This window comes from Cololabis saira, chromosome 8, assembly GCF_033807715.1.
Source record: "Cololabis saira isolate AMF1-May2022 chromosome 8, fColSai1.1, whole genome shotgun sequence".
NCBI classification, from domain to species: Eukaryota; Metazoa; Chordata; class Actinopteri; order Beloniformes; family Belonidae; genus Cololabis; species Cololabis saira.
The window spans coordinates 30309537-30327155 of record NC_084594.1 but is presented as its reverse complement, the minus strand read 5'-3'; the positions used below and the strand labels follow the sequence as shown (position 1 = coordinate 30327155).

General features: G+C 43.0%; 1 protein-coding gene across 2 annotated transcripts in view; it reads left to right on the top strand.

The window, feature by feature from the left end:
- Positions 1-450: 450 nt before the first annotated feature.
- Positions 451-17619, top strand: part of kif21b (kinesin family member 21B) — a 68983-nt gene continuing 51814 nt past the window's right edge. For both annotated transcript variants that reach the window (XM_061727694.1, XM_061727695.1), the window contains exon 1: positions 451-808. In XM_061727694.1, coding sequence (XP_061583678.1) covers positions 768-808 — 41 coding nt within the window. In that variant the 5' untranslated portion in view covers positions 451-767. The remainder of the gene's footprint in view (positions 809-17619) is intronic.

Sequence of the window (17619 nt, the reverse complement as noted above, 5' to 3'; positions counted from 1 at the left end):
ATAAGATATTCCTTTATTAGTCCCACAGCGGGGAAATTCGCAGTGTACAGCAGTAAAGGGTATCGTGCAAAACAAGAGGCATCAATATAAATAATAATAATAATACAGTAATAATATCAGAGTATGACACACTATAAACAGTACTGATATATACAATAATAATAATAATAAAAAATACTGGTATATAAAATAACAGACGGATATTTACATAATTGCACGATATATAATTGCATGTACATCAAAATATGTTATGTAGCTTATTTCATTCAATTTTATAAGTATTTATTGGTGGGATTATCTTGTTTGAGTCTATGATGACAATGTTTTTTGGGAGTGGTTCTTGGTTTGGCGTTCACAACGAAGTGGTGGATATTCCGGAGGCCCGTGAAGGCAGCACCGCCCCCTTCAGTGCACGCTCTCTCCGCTCGTTCAGTGCGAGGATCGTTCAGAGCAGCGCTGTGGCTGCAGAGCAGCTCTCATGTGCTTCGCTTTCACGCTGCTCAAACAGGATGTAGCGACTGAGACAGACAACCAAGAGAAAAAGGAATAGAATTAGATAAAAAAAAAAAAACTAGACATTGCGATGTGACATCCAGCAGTCACTCAGACAGAGATGAGCGCAGCAGCAGCGGAGGAGTGGAAGAAGACAGGAGGAGTCCCGGCGAGGCAGCTCAGCGCCGGCAGGTCTTGACGGCTGCTGACCTGAGACACCCAACCCCGCCGAAAACGCGACACATAAGCCTAAAATCCCTCCACCTAAACCGACCATGGCGGGCCAGAACGACTGCTGCGTAAAGGTGGCGTTGAGGTAAGCCTCCAGCCTAAATTATGGTTCCGCGTTAAATCGACGCAGAGCCTACGCCGTAGGGTACGGCGTAGGGTACGCGGCGACGCGCACCGTAGGCTCTGCGTTGGTGTGACGCGGAACCATAAATCAGCCCGTCCGACGTCTGTCTCCTGGAAATCCTGCCGACCTTTGCAGACTACATTGTGTCTGTCTCTGCCTTCCGGGCGATCACTTATGTCTCTCACCACACTACCACCAACTCTCCTTATTGCCTCCGCTCATTGTGATACAGAGGAGGGCACTCCACGTTGTTTTGCAGTATCTTGGCATTGCATGCACCTCTGCACCTCTGCACCTCATTGTAAACGCAAAACATGTGTCTGTGCAAATGCAAAATCTCCACATGACTGGTGTCCTTTTTGGAGGGCGGCAAGAGTTTTATGTGCAGCAGCACAGCAGCTTGCATTTAGGATTTAACACAGGACGAAGTGACAAGGACAGCTGCAGCCAGGTACAAGGAGGAGAATGGGCGTTTCTCTGCAAACCCATTTACAGTGAATTACCTTCATTCTCACCTTATCTCCACTGGCCACGATCACCCTGTAATATGTGCATTGCTGAGTTGTAAAAGGAGAGTCTTCTTCTGTTATTTCATTTATTTTTTTATTTTTTCATATCCTGACTCTGCAATTTAAATGAGCACAAAGAGATGCTCTCCAGGATCATTTGCTGCCCATGTTGGATATGCAGTCAAAAGCTCTGCTAGCACAGCCGCTTGTGGTGTGAGGATATTGGATTAGTTCATTAGTAGTGTGTGCTTAGAGTAATTGTAGGTTCAGAGAGAGCATGTACATGTGCTTGTATGTACTGGCACTTTCTGGGTGGCAGCCTTTGGCAGGCAGGTCCCTAGTGCGAGGATGTCTGTAATCAGGCTGGTTTTAGAGTGCGTGTCGAGCTGAGGCGGTGGTCTGACAGACCTGCAGTCCGTTTTACTCCAAATTGTTAGTAGCGCGTGTCTCTGTGGGAATATTTGACAATATTCTGTCAGCACAGTCACACATGCAAATAATCAAACATGCATTGACTATGCAAATTTGAACCAAATGCAACATTATGGCATGTAACAGTTCCTCATCAGTGACCCTTTTAAGGTCCATTGATTGATGTGAGCCGGGGCTGAGAACGTGGGGGTTGTCTCTGCAGAGATGAGCTTTGCTTTTAAGATGAGACTTAAAACTAGTGGCTCCATTTCCCCGGGGGGTGTTTCAGTCTCCAGTCAGCCACTGAATGAATCTCCTTTGTGCTTGTTCACAGCCCCAACTGTAACAGGAAGCAGATAAGGTTGTGGTAACTAGAAAAAAAAGGTAAAAAGAGAAACTATACAGACAGTTGGTGGCTGCTGCTCCGCAGAAGTTGTTGAATAGAGTATAGCTGAATGAGTGTGAAACTGATGCCCCACACGTATGTCTTTTATGGTCATCACTGTGTAAACACACTTCCATTAATTTTGCCCATCAAACACAGATGGAAGTCAAATCAGCATAGACGGCTTCATAATGACATCAGCACAATGAAATCAGTTTAATCAGCACAAACTCCAACAGAGTTTGTGCAATTACAGGACCTCCCCGGTGGGCCAGCTCGCCCTGCTCCTTTTCATCATGTGTGATCTATATTTACATGCCCTGTGAGTGCTACAAAAAGTGTCTGTGTGTTTAACAGGAAATGGGAAGCAGGCAAATAAACACACGGAGAGGGATAACTTCCTGTCTGTAAGCAGCGTAATTCCCTGAAAAAGCCTCCCAGCTTCTTCTCTTTTTTCCCAGAGAAAGTTGCCCACTGATAAGAAGGGGGTGATGTTTAATCGCTACCAGGTTGGGCTGCATACATGAAGACTCCACACATTGGAGGATTTCTAGTTTTGCGTGTGTGCTCGTGTGAATATGGATTTTGAGGTCAGTGAGGTTGTCATGAGGTTGAACCGACCCTCGCCAACGGCTGCTCTGTCTTCCTTAGACAATGTCTTTGTATCCGTTGACATGGCCTGCAACCCGGCATTCAGACTAGACTGCCTGAGGAGTGGATTGGACACACACACACACACACACACACACACACACACACACACACACACACACACACACACACACACACGTGCACACGTAATCACACGCACACAGGAACTGCATTGCAGTCAATTCAGACAAGAGCACATGGATGTAATGCTCCTCCCTGTAAGTGGCTGATGTTAAATCGCTCTCGGCCCAGTTTTTGCGCCTTTTTGTGCAAAAGCATTCATTTACAAAATCAGCTCAGTCTGGAGCAAACAGGCTATAAAGATAAGTAGATTTGTTTGAACCTGCACACTCGCAGCAATCGTCGCACACAGATGTGCACGTGGTTTCACTTCACTAGCCCGACGCTGCCTCTGCTGGATTTTATGTCCCGTCCTTGAGGGTTTGCGTGCCCTGCCATAAATATCAATAATCCCGCTTTTATGTGTGTGTGCTGGGTGAAACCTTACGTGAGAGTTATGACGATCGTGTAAACTGCTTATTTGCATATTGATTTCTGCCCCCCTCTCCCCGCTGTGCCTCTTTGTGCCACTCAGTCATATCAGAGAAGCAAACGACCTGTTCGCCGCTGAATTTGCAGAGTCAGCCTTCATGGCTGTGTATGGGCATAAAGACAAATCTGTTCTTCACAGCTGTGATCCACGACCTTGAGACTGCGACCTGATGTTCTCCCCTTAATGGACTTTCTCTCAAAGCTGTGGCTCCTGTGTGGTTTGGACAGATTAAGCAGAGCATCACGAAAGAGTCGAGTCATGTGTTTCGCGCTGTTGTGGCTTATCAGGATGGTGGTAATGAGTTCCAGTTTGGTCTGCCAGCTCACAGGTGGATGACCGGGGTGAAAAAATAAATAAATACATTAAAGCATTTAGGACTCAAAGGCCGCAGGAGTGTTTCATAAATGGATTAATGTGCTCCACTGGCTTCAAAACAAAACAAAGAGTAGCAGAATACGACTGCGGAAGGGGCCTCTCACAGCTGATACACAAAAGGCTTTAAATGGAAGAAAGAAAAGGTAGTGTGTTGTTGTCAGACGTATGTCCTGTGTAGCCTACCAGTCTCGCCCATTTCCTGTGTGTGTTAATAGTTTGCAACGCTACCTCTGTCTGGGTTACAACCCCCCAGCGTGAGGGTCAGTGTTTAGATGATTTGGTGGGAAAAAAAGTGTGCATCTAAAGGCCTGCAGTAATTGTAGTGACTGATGTTGCCGGGTCGTGCTGCTGCACGAGAGCGTTTCTTACACTTGGGCTCAACATGCCCCACCACCACCTCCTCTAGCTCGCTGCAGACTCACGCTCACTAGTTTGGAAAGTGAAGGCCTTAATCGATGGGAGTCGCTGGCAAAGTTGTTTCTAATCAGGGATTTGGAGTCGAGGGAGGGAAGAAGAGCAGGAAGCGTGGCAGAGCACACGCCCGAGTTGGCCATCAACAGCTGCGCATCACTTCCTCCTTGGTGGTGGTGATCACATGCTTCTTTTTTTTAGGTTAGATTACTTTTTTGGAGGCTTTTTTCATTTCTTTTATTTGATCACGGCAGTCAAAACAAAAAGGAAACGTGAAGATGACTGTAGAGGGATGGTTGGGCAGCTTAGACTTGAACTTTAATACTGCTGAGCTTTTGCCAGCCATGTGGTGTAATCACACAGCTGCCGGGGCTCCTGTGGTCACGTGTTGTTATGTTCTCTCTGGTTGTTGTTGTTACCTCTAAAACATCCTACACCCAGCTCCATGCCAGTGTCTTTTCGTGGCGTGAATGCCAAAGAACCCGGAGACATGTGGCGCCGAAGTGTAGAGAACTTCAGGCATGAGGCGTGGAGGTTAATTAGACTGGCACTGGGAAAAAGTCAGGTGGTGATGTGCAAAAAGCAGGAGTTGGGACATTTGAAGACGGTTGTGGATCTTGGTCATTAAAAACAACAAAACAAAACTAGTGATTCAGGGCTGTAGCAGCAGATTGCATCAAGCTGAAGGAGTCTGAAAGTGCAGAACAAAACAGCGACTGATATTTGTCGCTAGATAGTCTGATTAATCGTGACTCATCTGACATCAGGGTTACAAAAGCAAATGGATGGCAATTTTTTTTTTCTTAAAAAGAGCCCGTAGTTTCTTGTAAGCCAAATTTTTGGGACGCAGTTGTGAAAGCAGCCTTTGGATTGACTTCTCTTTCGTGCGTTGGTACTCCCCAGTGATGTGCTGCTGTTGCAGAATGACTTCCTGCAAGGCCGCCACTGAACTCTCTGCGCTTCTTGTTCGCTTCCTGCCGCTGACATGACTCAGTTAGAGCTGCAGAGTTTTTTTTGTGAGTTGAGATAAAATGGGCTTGAAGACAAGCTCGGGGCCCTTTTGTTGACATACTTTCCTGGGGTCTGTTAGCAGCTCTGTTGCCATGTCCTGACTAGAACTGGACGATACACAGTCGGAGAGCATCATGCACGTCCTCATTTGTGCACTTTCTTTTCTTTTGTTCCCTCTTATCTGCAGTAAAAACAGAATAACATCTGAAACTGTGACCAAAATGCAGTATTGTGGCCAGATTACTCTCTTTTTCCAGCTTCGTTTACACACCCACTTATGCACACCCACAAATAGCTCTGTATTTATTTGAATTTTTGGTTATTTAAATTCAGCTGTGAATGAAAGAGGCTTCAGTCTAGTTCAGCATCAACATTTTACTGTTATCAGGGTCTCTCCTATGTGAGCTGGCCCTCTAAACAGACCCCACTATCACCATTCATGCATCTCCGACACAAGGAAACCCTTTTTACAGCTTGTGTGGTCGGAACACACATTGTTTGATAGCATTTGGGTGAAAGCTAAATGCATTTTTCGTCAGAGCTACCGCTGTCTGTATATTTTGATGAACCATATGTGCATGTTGACATTGTTGTGGTCAATTAGTGATCATAGGGAGTTGTGTCTGTGGAGGGGAAGGGGGGGGGTTGGCAGAAGCCCCTTTAAACAGAGCACCTCCTGGACGAGCGGAGACAGAGGACGCAGTGTGAACGAGTCTGATGTCACTGCGAGTCTTTGTGCGCTCTGCTGAGCTCACACACACACGCGGATAAAGACGCAACAGAAGCGAGGATGAGGTTCACGCTATATTCTTTCGAGGGCACAGTTGAGCGGGAGAGCATAAAGAGAGCAAGGGCGAGGATTGTAGTGTCCATTCAGTTTTATAAACTGCCCTCCTTTCCTGTAAAAAGAGCAGTACCTCCTGCAGTTTACCAGGGTGAAAACAAGGATCTGGCAGGGGGAGACGAGCTTGTCTGGTGGGCCGAACGGAGGGTGATGTGGAAAAAGGGTCAAGTGTGTCGTCTGTTGTCAGAAAGGCTACTGTAGCATGCAAAAATGAAATGCACGTGTGTGTACGTGTGAATAATTCGAGTGCAGCTGAACGCGTGCGCCGTATTCCCACTGAGAGCAGAAGCAGGAGTTGTTGTGTCTAGACTGTAAAGAGTTGATTTACTTCTCTTTTTTTTAATGCCAGCCGCTCTTTTGAACCATTTAAATGAATATTTTCTTCTGCTTTTGCAAGCAGTAAATCGGAGGAAACCATATAACCCATGGGAGTGTATTGTTATAGAATATGAGCTTATGCTTTTTTCATGCTCATGTTTATTATTTTCGTGAAACAGCCTTGAACATGCAGACACGCTCCCCTGACCAGCTGGCCTATAATCACCCTTCCCATTAAGTAGCTTAATCACATGTTTGTTTTGTGCTACTCGAATGGAGCGAGGTGTCAGCAGAGTTATTGGCTTTAAAAACATCCGACTTCATGAAAATCCTGTCATGGTTTGCTGTAAGCGTGTTTATTTTAGTTACCTAATGTATTTTTGGAAATCAAGAACATGAATTAATTAGGACTCTGGAGGCCAAAGCAAGAAATGTACGCTGTTTTATAAAGGTGACATCAAAACGTTATTGGTGCTGACGTTTTTAGCTATGCTTCACAATTTTTGTTTGATCTCTGCGGTATTTTTGTTTTTTGTGCTGCTGCTAAATCCTATCTCACCAGTTTATTGCTAACTTTGTTTGGAAATGTGAATGTGGTGGGATTTTCAGAACTTAAAGTAACTGTGCTCTTCTTTACCTTTTGATTGACATTGAGAGTTAAAGCAACACGAAGGAACATCTTCATATTAATGTATAAGTTTCAATTTGACTTTAAACGGGAATGTTTGATTATGTTAGATACTTTATCGCTCTTGTGATCAACAACAACAAAATAAAACACCCAAAGATCCAGATCGTATCTAGATCTCTTAATAGTCTGAACAGCCAAAAACAACTAATGCAGTGTTTCCGAATCAACTTCAGACCACGTACGGAGGTGGTTTCAAGTATGATGGTGTTTTTGTTCAAACGGGATTTCAAATAATCTTTTTGCATGAATAGTTTTATTTTGCACCAGACTACATATATGGAGGTGATGGCTTCAGACTGTCAAAATAATTCACTTGGCTCTGTTTTGACCCGTGAGCTTGACGTGTCCTTCAGTTGACAGGACAGTGATTCCAGCCTGGGAATGGAAGCCGAATTAAAATGGTATGTGATGGTGAAGTCAGCAGAAATGAATATTCATACTAGTAGTGGAAGTAAAAGACAGATTCAGTTACTAAGTCATTCAGCTTCCTACGTATGTCTCTATTTATTGGAATGTTGTCACGTTTGACTTTTCATTCCTTACGCGCTAATGCAGTGGCTTGATCTTTCAGGTAAGCCAGCAGGTGGCAGAGAACAGATCCTTGTTCATAAGAAGTATAGGATCTACCACGTACAGTTGAAACCAGAAGTTTACATACACTGTACAAAAAGACGTGTAACATTTTTTTTGTCTCTGTCTGAAGTCAAATCAGACTAAACCTCTCCTGATTCAGGTCAGTCAGGATCACCAAAATTATTTCATTTTGTTTATTGCCACAATAATGAGAGAGAGAATTTAATATTACTTTCTTTGCGGTCAAAAGTTTACATACACAAAAAGTACTGTCTTTAGATAACGTGGGGAAGCCCAGAAGATGATGTCAAGGGGGGTGGAAGGCCCTGATAAGTTAACTGACAACATGTGACTTAATTGAAGGCACACCTCAAACACTGCTTCCTTGTTTGATATAGAAAGAAAGAAAGAAATCTGCCAAAAAATCAGGGAGAGAATTGTGGAGCTCCACAAGTATGGTTCATCCATGGGTGGAATGTCCAGATGTTTGAAGATGAACGTGTACGTGGCGTTCATCTGTTTAAACAATTATACGCACAGCTAAACATCATGGCAATGTCCAGCCATCACACCACTCAGGAAGGAGACGGGCACCGCGTCCCAGAGATGGATGCGTTTTGGTCCGAAATGGGCGAATCAACCCCAGAAAAAAGCTAAAGACCTTGTGAAGATGCTGGACCAAGCTGGTAAGAAAGTGTTATTATCCACAGTGAAACGAGTCCTGCACTTATGGGCCGAAAGGCCACTCGGTAAGAAAAAAGCCATTACTCCTAAAGAAACATAAAAAAGCCGGATTACAGTTTGCAAAAAGACACCGAGACAAAGACCCATGGAAGATTTGTGGGCCACCGACAAACCTGACTCAGTTACACCAGTTCTGTCAGGAGGAATGGGCCAGAACTCCAGCAGAATACTGTCTTTACATACTGTCTACATGTGATGTAAAGCCATTATGTGTTGATTATGAGAATGGGAATAATTTTGGTTTGTCTCGTAGGAGGAGCTTCAGTATGAAGTCTGGAGTAAAGCCTGAATTTTGGTTCTGCGTCAAACCAACGCAGAGCACACGCGGTCGCCGTGACGCCGTCGTGAACCCTTCGGACTTCTCCGTCACTCCATTTCGTCGCGGTGCAGTACCCGCGACCGCTAGTTAGCGATCTTTTCCTGAATGGTTTATCCAACTTTTTCCGGTCACAGTAAATCAAAGAGATAAGGACAACTATTGTGCTAAAAACCAAAACAAAAAAAATCACACATACACGAAGAAAAGAGCGCTGAAAGTTTACGACTGCTTCAAACTGGAAACCGGAAATGCGTTGCTTCCAAGCGAACCAATCACAGCCCTCTCCGTCTGCGTGTGGTCTGCGTCGCCTCGACGCGTAGTTACAATTTTCGGGAGGTGCACATCAGTGACGGCGTCAGTGATGGCGTGTGGTCTGCGTCGACGAAAGAAAAGTCTTTTGGCGCCATGGCCGAAACCGAACAGGAAGTCGGCCATTTTGAATTAATCGTGTAATTTTGCCGCAATTTATGCCATTTCTTCGCCCGAACCGTAACGTGCACCCAGGTGTGTTATACATCAAAATGTGCGTCTCCATCCTGCGACGATGCGCATTACTTTTCTCAGTCAAAAGTGTTACCTTGGCAACGATAGACGCCAAAAAGCGCGCCCCCCCCTTCATCTGATTGGTCCATATTTGATAGTTCCTACTTTCTGCCATAACTTTTGAATGGTTTGACATAGAGAGTCGTGGCTGGTGTCATCCGCTAAATGTCCAGGGCTGAAGAATCTACATGCAAGTCATACAAGCGCTTCCACTGCAGCACGCCTGAAGGTGCACAAGGGTGCGAGGGCCCGTTCATCGCTGCTTGCAGCTTTAATCTTTACTGTTTTTGTTAACCAGCTTTCACAGTCCACAACTTCATAAAGGTGAACAAAATAAAATCCATCACCAGGTGGAGATTTGTGTCGAGCCAAATCCTACAACAGTCCTCCAGTTTGGCTTCGTTACATCGGTTCTGTGCAGATAGGTTACCATAGCAACCACGTGGATTAGTGAACGTCAGCAAGAAAACGGATGGAATCAAATCACATGCAGTTACATAAACAGTCAGTCAGACAATTGGATTTAGATCGGTTGTGAGTGATCAGATTTGGACCAAAGACGGTACCGATGGAAGAACTGAGGAGAGAAGTTGTTTCTAATCAGTGATTTGGAGGTTTGCTACACAAACAGGAAAAAAACGCTGCTACAGAGCCCAGTTTCCTCATAGGATTACGGGAAGCAAGGGTTATGCCATCCAGAGTCAGTAAACGCTTGGATATTGAATCTATGAGACACTTAAGGCCAATAATAGTGATCTCATATTTGCCTAAATTTAAAAGTAGAAAATGACAGACCCTCCAGGCCTATTTAAGTCTACAAGCCAAACATGTAATTTCAGTAACTGATTGGTTTCAAATTGACAAAGTTCTCAAATAGTTTTCGGTGACTGGATGGAAAATTTGATAATTCATAAGCTCGAGTTGCCAAAATCCAGTTTGCTGCAGAATTCAACACCATCCAGCTATTTTGTGGTGGGTAATAAAGTTTGCTTTGGCTCTTGTTAAAAATATTGGTGTTTCTCTATTTCTACAATGTTTTAGCATTTGAGTTCACGTTTTAGACATTTGTTTTATAGGTTCAGTGCAAAAGGGATCCCAAGAAGATGATGTTTTTTCTCTCTGTCGGTGGTGCTAAGAAGCCCCCAGGGAGGAGGCCGAGGAGCAGAGACACAGCAGCAGTCTGCCTCTCAGCTGTGCTTTTTTGTTTGTCCGTGGAGATGGAGAGGAACAGGATGAACAAAGGCATCGGTTTTCAAGTGTGCTCATGATTTGATGTATGCCGTATTGAAATATTACGTCATCATTTGATTCGTTGTATTTTGTGTACTTTTTTGTGTGTGACCTGATTCTTTGAGGGTTGTTTTATCTTTGAAGATGCAGCATGAATCACAATTTCACTGTTTGAAGGAATACACATGTGACTTTACACACGTAAAAAAAACTCCACTTCCATCTTGAATTAAAACACAGAAATACACATTTTAACGAATTTCACACGTGCCGTCCATAAACCTGATTTCATAGTTCTTGCATCCACTCATGCGGCAGGCTTGTACCAGTTTGCAAAGGCCTCGACAGATCCCTCTGACGTTGACTGTAAAAAACCTAAATAAAACAAAAAGAGAGGCCATACACTTGAGACATAACAGAAAAAGAACAGGGTCTGTCCTTTTGAAAAATAAGGGTTATTCACACCTCCACAAAGCTTTGTCAGAGGTCACAAACAGATCAAATGTGCATGCATGGAAAGTTTTGGCACCGCTGACCCAATTTGTAGCATGATGAAAACCACATGTCTACAGAGTTCTGATTGGTTTGTGGATGCAGTTACCACAAATTTGACCTTAGGGTGCTAAACCCTGCTTCAATGTCCGCAGACTGTAAACATTCACATCATGTCTCTGTTGCATCTTTGCTTCTAATCTTTGATCCTTTTGGGAACTCTCTGTCTGGTCTCTCTGTTTCATTTTAGTTAAATAATAGTAAGGAGTATATAGTCTGTCAGTTGGGTATTTATATAACTAGTAGTTATGTTGCTGCTCTAAAGCTTTGTAAAAAGGAAACAAATATTTTTTTTTCTTATTAATTCGTTTGGATTGTTGAAATTAACAGGCAGGAATGGCTCCTCACTGACCTTGACAAGACCGTCTGTCATGAAGATGCAGGAGAGGAAGCTAATTTGATTCTTTGTCATGCCTCCACCTCCCCCCACGGAGCAGCAGACAGAGCAGATGAGGGGGGAGGAGGAGGAGGGGAAATGAGTTGGGGCATGAGGGAACGGGGTGGGGATTGACCCAGAATCGGCTCATGTGGTGCCAACTGATGTGATCCTGGAAAAATGGGAGATGCTCATCTAAAACTGATAGCTGCTCGCCCTAGAACGTGGCGGGAAATTAGTTTCTGGCTGAACGGCTCACTTTGTGCTGTGGTGATCAATACAGGCCTGAAAAGTAGCGCTCTGGTTTTATGGTAATTGGAAAAATGATTTAGCTACCTTTCAATGTTAGCTCTATCAATAACATTCAAAGAAAACATATGCTCTCCATTTAAATGTTAATTACATTATTTTGACACCAAATAAAGGCAGACTTGTCACATGGTCTGTTAAGCTTTCAACACATCTTGTCTTCCTTTACCTAATATTATCAGCAAGGGCTACATTTAAAAGTAAACTTTTGAACAATAAGTGTCTCAAAAATCCCCCTTTTTTTTAAAGAGATGCACTGCTTCCATTAATCAGATGGGAACTTAATGTGTTTGTGTGAACAACGTGACACAGTGTCAGCTTGATTTATGATCAGCGGTTTAAAGGAATCCACGAGATCTTGCTATCGAATAAACAACATGGGATTTTCTGTCGGCTTCACAGCTGTGGCCGAATGAAGCGGCGAGGAAGACGACCAGAAAAGTGATCGATGATCTCACGGATTGATGAAGCCGTCAGTGTCGCGCATCTCGTGCTTGAAAAGCATTACAGATTCCACTCGTCCTCACGTTGTCTTTGACTGTCACAGGACCGAAAAGCTGTTCACTGATGCAGTCTGAGCTTCAAGGCCCGCAGACAAAAATGAGCACAGTGGTGCATTCAGACGGGTCTTCATCTTCTGACACCGATCTATGCCTTTTGAAAATATATTCCTGATGGAGATATTACGAGATTCTTTGAGCTGATACTTCTTGAAGAGTTGACCCAGCTCTTTCCAGATAATGTGGGGCAACTCTGTCCTTGAAGTCTGGCTCAGTTAAGCCAAGAGTTAAAACATCAATGAACCAGTTTGCTCATTTGCTCTCCAGCGTGTGACGCTGCACGGTAATGCAACCAGTCAAAGCAATGTACGCAGAGTATGTGAACCCTGCTTTCTTTTATCGGCGATTACCAATTGGCAGCGCAGCCTCGGGCCGCAGGGTCTCCAGTCTGTGGGGATAGTTTGATAGATAAGGACACCAACGGTGGCTCACATGTATATCTGTGCGTGGTTGTGGTGAATAAACTGCTCACCCAGCAGAGGACGAGAAATGAAAGACTGCCCTTAATGTGAATGTACACAGAGGAGAATGTCGTCTTTTGAGGTTGTGGTGATTTTTATTCACGTTGATTTCCATTAACCCATTTTTAATATCATGTTATTAATGTGAAAGTAAAAAGAGAATAGTGGAGTTGCAATTGATGTTGTTGTCATTTCTGATTATTGGGTTGAAGGTAAAAGTTTTCTGTTCATTTTTTTTGGACACATCTGTCCCACATCATTCTTATTTGTATCCCTTTATATAAAGAGTTTAGAATCTCTTCAATAAACATAGTATTTCAGTAAGATATCTAAAGTTATTAACAGCAACAAAATACTGTGATAATCCATCCATCCATCCATCATCTATACCCCCTTCTTCTTATTCAGGGTCACAGGAATCTTTATGGGGAATGTTACAAAAACAGAGTCTCATGTTGTCATAGCGTTTGATCAAACATAAAAACATAACATGTACACTCTACAATCACCTTTGACATTTTGGCCAAAGTTCTCTGAACATTCAAAGTTCATTCGCACTGATTTGTGACGCTTTTAAAGTTTTTGTGCTTAAGATTTACCCTTGCCAATTGTGCTGATCATGATGGTCATTACAACGGGGATCGGGACGCTGAGAAAATCCTCAACAATCGGCATGGTAGTTTCAATTTAAAAATGTAAACATGCCAGAGTTGGCAAGAGAGATAATTTCATCTCTAGTCTGAACAACACAATATTAAGGACATCAGAATCAGTGCAACATAAAAGTAGTGCATTTCTAAAATCAGAATCAGAATCGGCTTTATTGGCCAGGTTCGAACGTTGTCCAACAAGGAATTTGACTCCAGAAATTTCACTCTTTCGCAGTAGATAAACAATAAACAAATGTGGTATTTTTGACATATGTACAGATAAACATCTAAGGTGCAGCAGTTTGAGGTAGGGAAAAAGAAAAAGAAAAAAGGACTGCTCTAAGTAAAGAAAAAGCTTTGTGTTGCCTGAGGGCAGTGCCAAGGAAGATGTAGACTGGCTAATCATGATTACAGGTTAATAACTTTTGATCCATCTCTTTGAGTTTTTTTTTTAAAGTAACAGTAACAGTAACATTTATTTTAGGCCTGTGTTGGTTTAAAAAACAAAGTAATTAATTGTTTTATCGCTATGATAGCTGGAGTTTTCACTTAATTTAGGAAAGATCATTCAAATAGTTAGAGGCTCTCACCGGGAAACCGTCTTGCCCAAACCTACTACACTGTACAACGCCATCCCCTCGTGGGCCTGCCCCAGTTATCCGGTCGTGTTTCTGTTATAGAAAATCTTTCAGTGGAGGAAGTGCAAGCCCGTGTAACATCTTAACAGTGAGGCAGACATCCAATGTCGCTGTGCCAAGCTCAGCAATGCCAAACCTACTCCATATGGGATTTAGTGATGCCTCACTTCCAGAAGCAATCTATGCTATCTAATGAGCTACTTAAAACACAATGGTGGTGACATTGTCACATTCTAGGAGAGGATTTCTGGCCCCACTTTGGCACACTGAGCGGCAGACTTGCTTACTGTTGGTCACAGTGTTATGGCTGATTGGTGACTCTTCTGTCTAAAACACTTGTTTTCCTCAATGTATCTCCCAGTCTTAGTATAGTCCAGATTAAGCTAAAAAAAAAAACAGATGTCTTATCCCTGTTGCTCAGCTTGGGAGACTTCCAGCATGGGAGGAAGATGTGAAGGCTTTTTTGATTTCTTGATAAAACTCAAGGGTTAAACTTGGGTGGTGCTTACAAACACGACTACTGCAGTTGGTCATACTATAATGTCACCACATCCTAGACACCAGACGTTTTGACGAGACATAGTAGACACTTTTTTTGAACGTTAACTCAAAAATGACCACGTTCTGTTGTGTAAGTTGCAGACTTTCATAATCACTTCAGATACAACAATATATGCATTCAAGGGTCTTAAATGTGCAGCAGGGTGGCCTGGTGTTTGGCACTGATACCTCACAGCAGGAAGGTGTCTGATTTGTCTGGATTGTCTCCGGGTACTCACACCTCCTTCCACAGTGTAAAAATATGTATATTAGGTTGACTGATGATTGTAAATCACCCGTAGGGGGGAGAGTGTTCATGGTTTGTCTGTTTATGTGGCCCTGCGATGGACTGGTAACCTGTCCAGGTTGTACCCCTGCTGTTGTCCTGTAATGAGCTGGAACAGGCCCCCGTCATCCCCGCCTTATCTTCCAGCCTTGCATTATACAGTTTACAGCATAGCACCATGTTGGTGCTGCTTGTCTCATCTGAACCGCCCGCTTCAAACAAAGCAGGTATAAAAATAGATGGAATACAGTATATCCCCCTTTTCTTGCGGTGCTCCGGCCTGTGCCAAACAGGGACCTTTTAAAACCTCTTGCTATAGGTTCACTGTTATCTTTTCCTCTATAAAAGACATCCTGTTGCGTTGAGTCGGTGGCTGAGGTCAAATATAGCAAAATAGTTAATTTAATCATTGTCACAGCATTCGTAGATGATGCAACCCTACCTCGCCATAAACAAGGTTCAGTGAGGTATTTTCTAGCTTTATTCAAGCTATTCTTTCGACTGTTTCAGACAATAATATGAAATTAAGAATGTGGCTGTGTGCATTTGGCTGCTGGCCTGGTGGCCTGCTGGGATGTCGGGGCCCATGTGGAGGATTTGAGGCCAAAGCGAGAGACAGATTTTGGAGGGAATGGCTTGCTTCCATGACCTAATAAAGCATGCACAGTAAGAGCATAGCGCAGACATTGTGCGAAAAAAAGTGTCATGAATTGATTGCGATAGATGGAGCATCAGAGCATCAGACAGATGGGAAGATGGAGAGACGACTGAGTCGGATGGAGAGAGGGAAAGAGACAGCTGATGGTTTTTATGGGCAGAATCACTGCAGACAGCTGATCCAGAAAATCAATGGCAGCACTGATTAAATGGGCAGCAAGACAGAAATGCTTACTGTAGCTTGATAATCTCGATATTTCAGCAGCATTATGCCGGAGTCTTTCTCTCAAAGCAGGAAGTGAGTATAAGCCCTTTGATAAAAGGGGTGTTTGATTAAAGTTTATGATAGGTGTTAATTAGTGTTGGGCTCATATAAGATCAGCAATCAGGATTTCTCAGTCAGCAAGACAACATTGAATAATTAGGATACCCAGTGCCTTTTTACTACTAATATTCAGTATTGATATATTTGAATATGTTGAGCTTTATACCATATAAATAAATATGTTTGGGGTGATGATGTCTTATGAATTCATCTATTACTTTTAGATGATTGGCCCTGGAAACCTGCATGTTGGGACTCTAGGTTAGTTTTTAGTTTAAAGCGCAGGCATCTCTGAGGACAGCCTTGGTAAGACTTTAGAGTCTTTTACTTTCTGATTCATATACTGGATAAAATAGTTGCGGCGTGTAATATTCCCACTGAAATTGAGCTATCAAAACTGTTTGAAAACCTGCTTGAAAAGAAGAGCCTTCTCGGCTGTTTGATCTTAAAAACGCATGATATTTCACTCTTTCTTTCCCGTATTTTTTTCTTGCTGGTCATTGTGTTTTGACCTCAACGGCCATTTGTCTCCCTCCATCCACAGCTGCACCTCTGGGCCTCTCTCCTTTCATCACACAGTCACCGATATGCCCAGAGCTCCTAACCCAAAATAGGAAGAGGCTGCTTCCTGAGTTCTCAGGGCTTTTCATGTCAAACATGCGCCGATCTACTTGAATTGTTATTTCACCCACCCGGCCTTGTTCTCGTTTTCATTTCCCCCCTTTCGTGTTTTCCTTCATGGCAGGGGCAGATGCAGTGAGGGGACAACAGAGAGATGAATTGTTCGGAGGGCATTCATCTGCTTCACCTCCACAGCTTTTCAGAAGTTTTGTATGAGGTGCCGATGTCACAACTTTCCGCGGCACGTTTAACTTGCAAAGACTTAAACTGTCTACACTCACTGGTCCATCAAGGAGCTCTGAGGTTCATCACTAATCTTAAAGCTTTGACTCACCTCAGTACTTTACACATTTTGGGCTGGACAATCTATTCTGTCGTCGACGTTGACTTGAATTTTCTTTTACAAAGCTACCCCTTGAAAATCTCTTAATACCTACAGACTTGCACCCTTGAAAAAAGCTCTGAGGTCGTTGTCTTCGCTCCCAAGACTTGTTTCTTTTAACTATACCTGAGGTCCAATCATCAGTTCCCAAGCCGATTCCTACGTATTGAACTTCAACTTCTTATTGCATGATCTTAAACATGATTTTAATATTCATCCACTTCTGGCTGTAGATGTAACTGATCATTGTCAGCCATGTTTAAAACAACTTTTGAAAAACTTTAAAGGCCTAAAACAAGTGATAATTTTGGACTTTAGTGTTGTCTTTGAGGATGTGCTTGTGCTATCTGATCAGACGATACATGAACATAGTCTACTGCACGAGCTAAACAGGCTACAATAATGATAACGATAAGGGCTAAATTCCTTAGAATTGTGATAAGATTGCATCTTAAATAATAGTAAAATCCTGGCCGACCTCAGCAGCAGAAGTCTCTCCTTCTGGCCTTGACCAAGTCTGTCTAGATGTCATCAAGGTGGGCTTTATTCATATTGAGTATATTAATAATTTCCATTTATTATAAGATAACAAGCTAATGAATGAGCTGAGTGTTTTTCAATGACTCCAATACAGATGTTGTTTGTTTGTGACTAGATGTGTTAGTGTATCTGTGTGCGATGGTGTCAGTGTGTTGTGGTGGTCGACGTCTGCCTTTTATTGTGTGTGTGCTTTTGTTTTAGTTCTGTAAAGCACTTTTTGTTGCACTCGTTGTATGAAAAGTGCTATACAACTATAGTTAGATTGATTTGATTTTTTTTTTCTCTCCAAACTTAATGCACTAGTCAT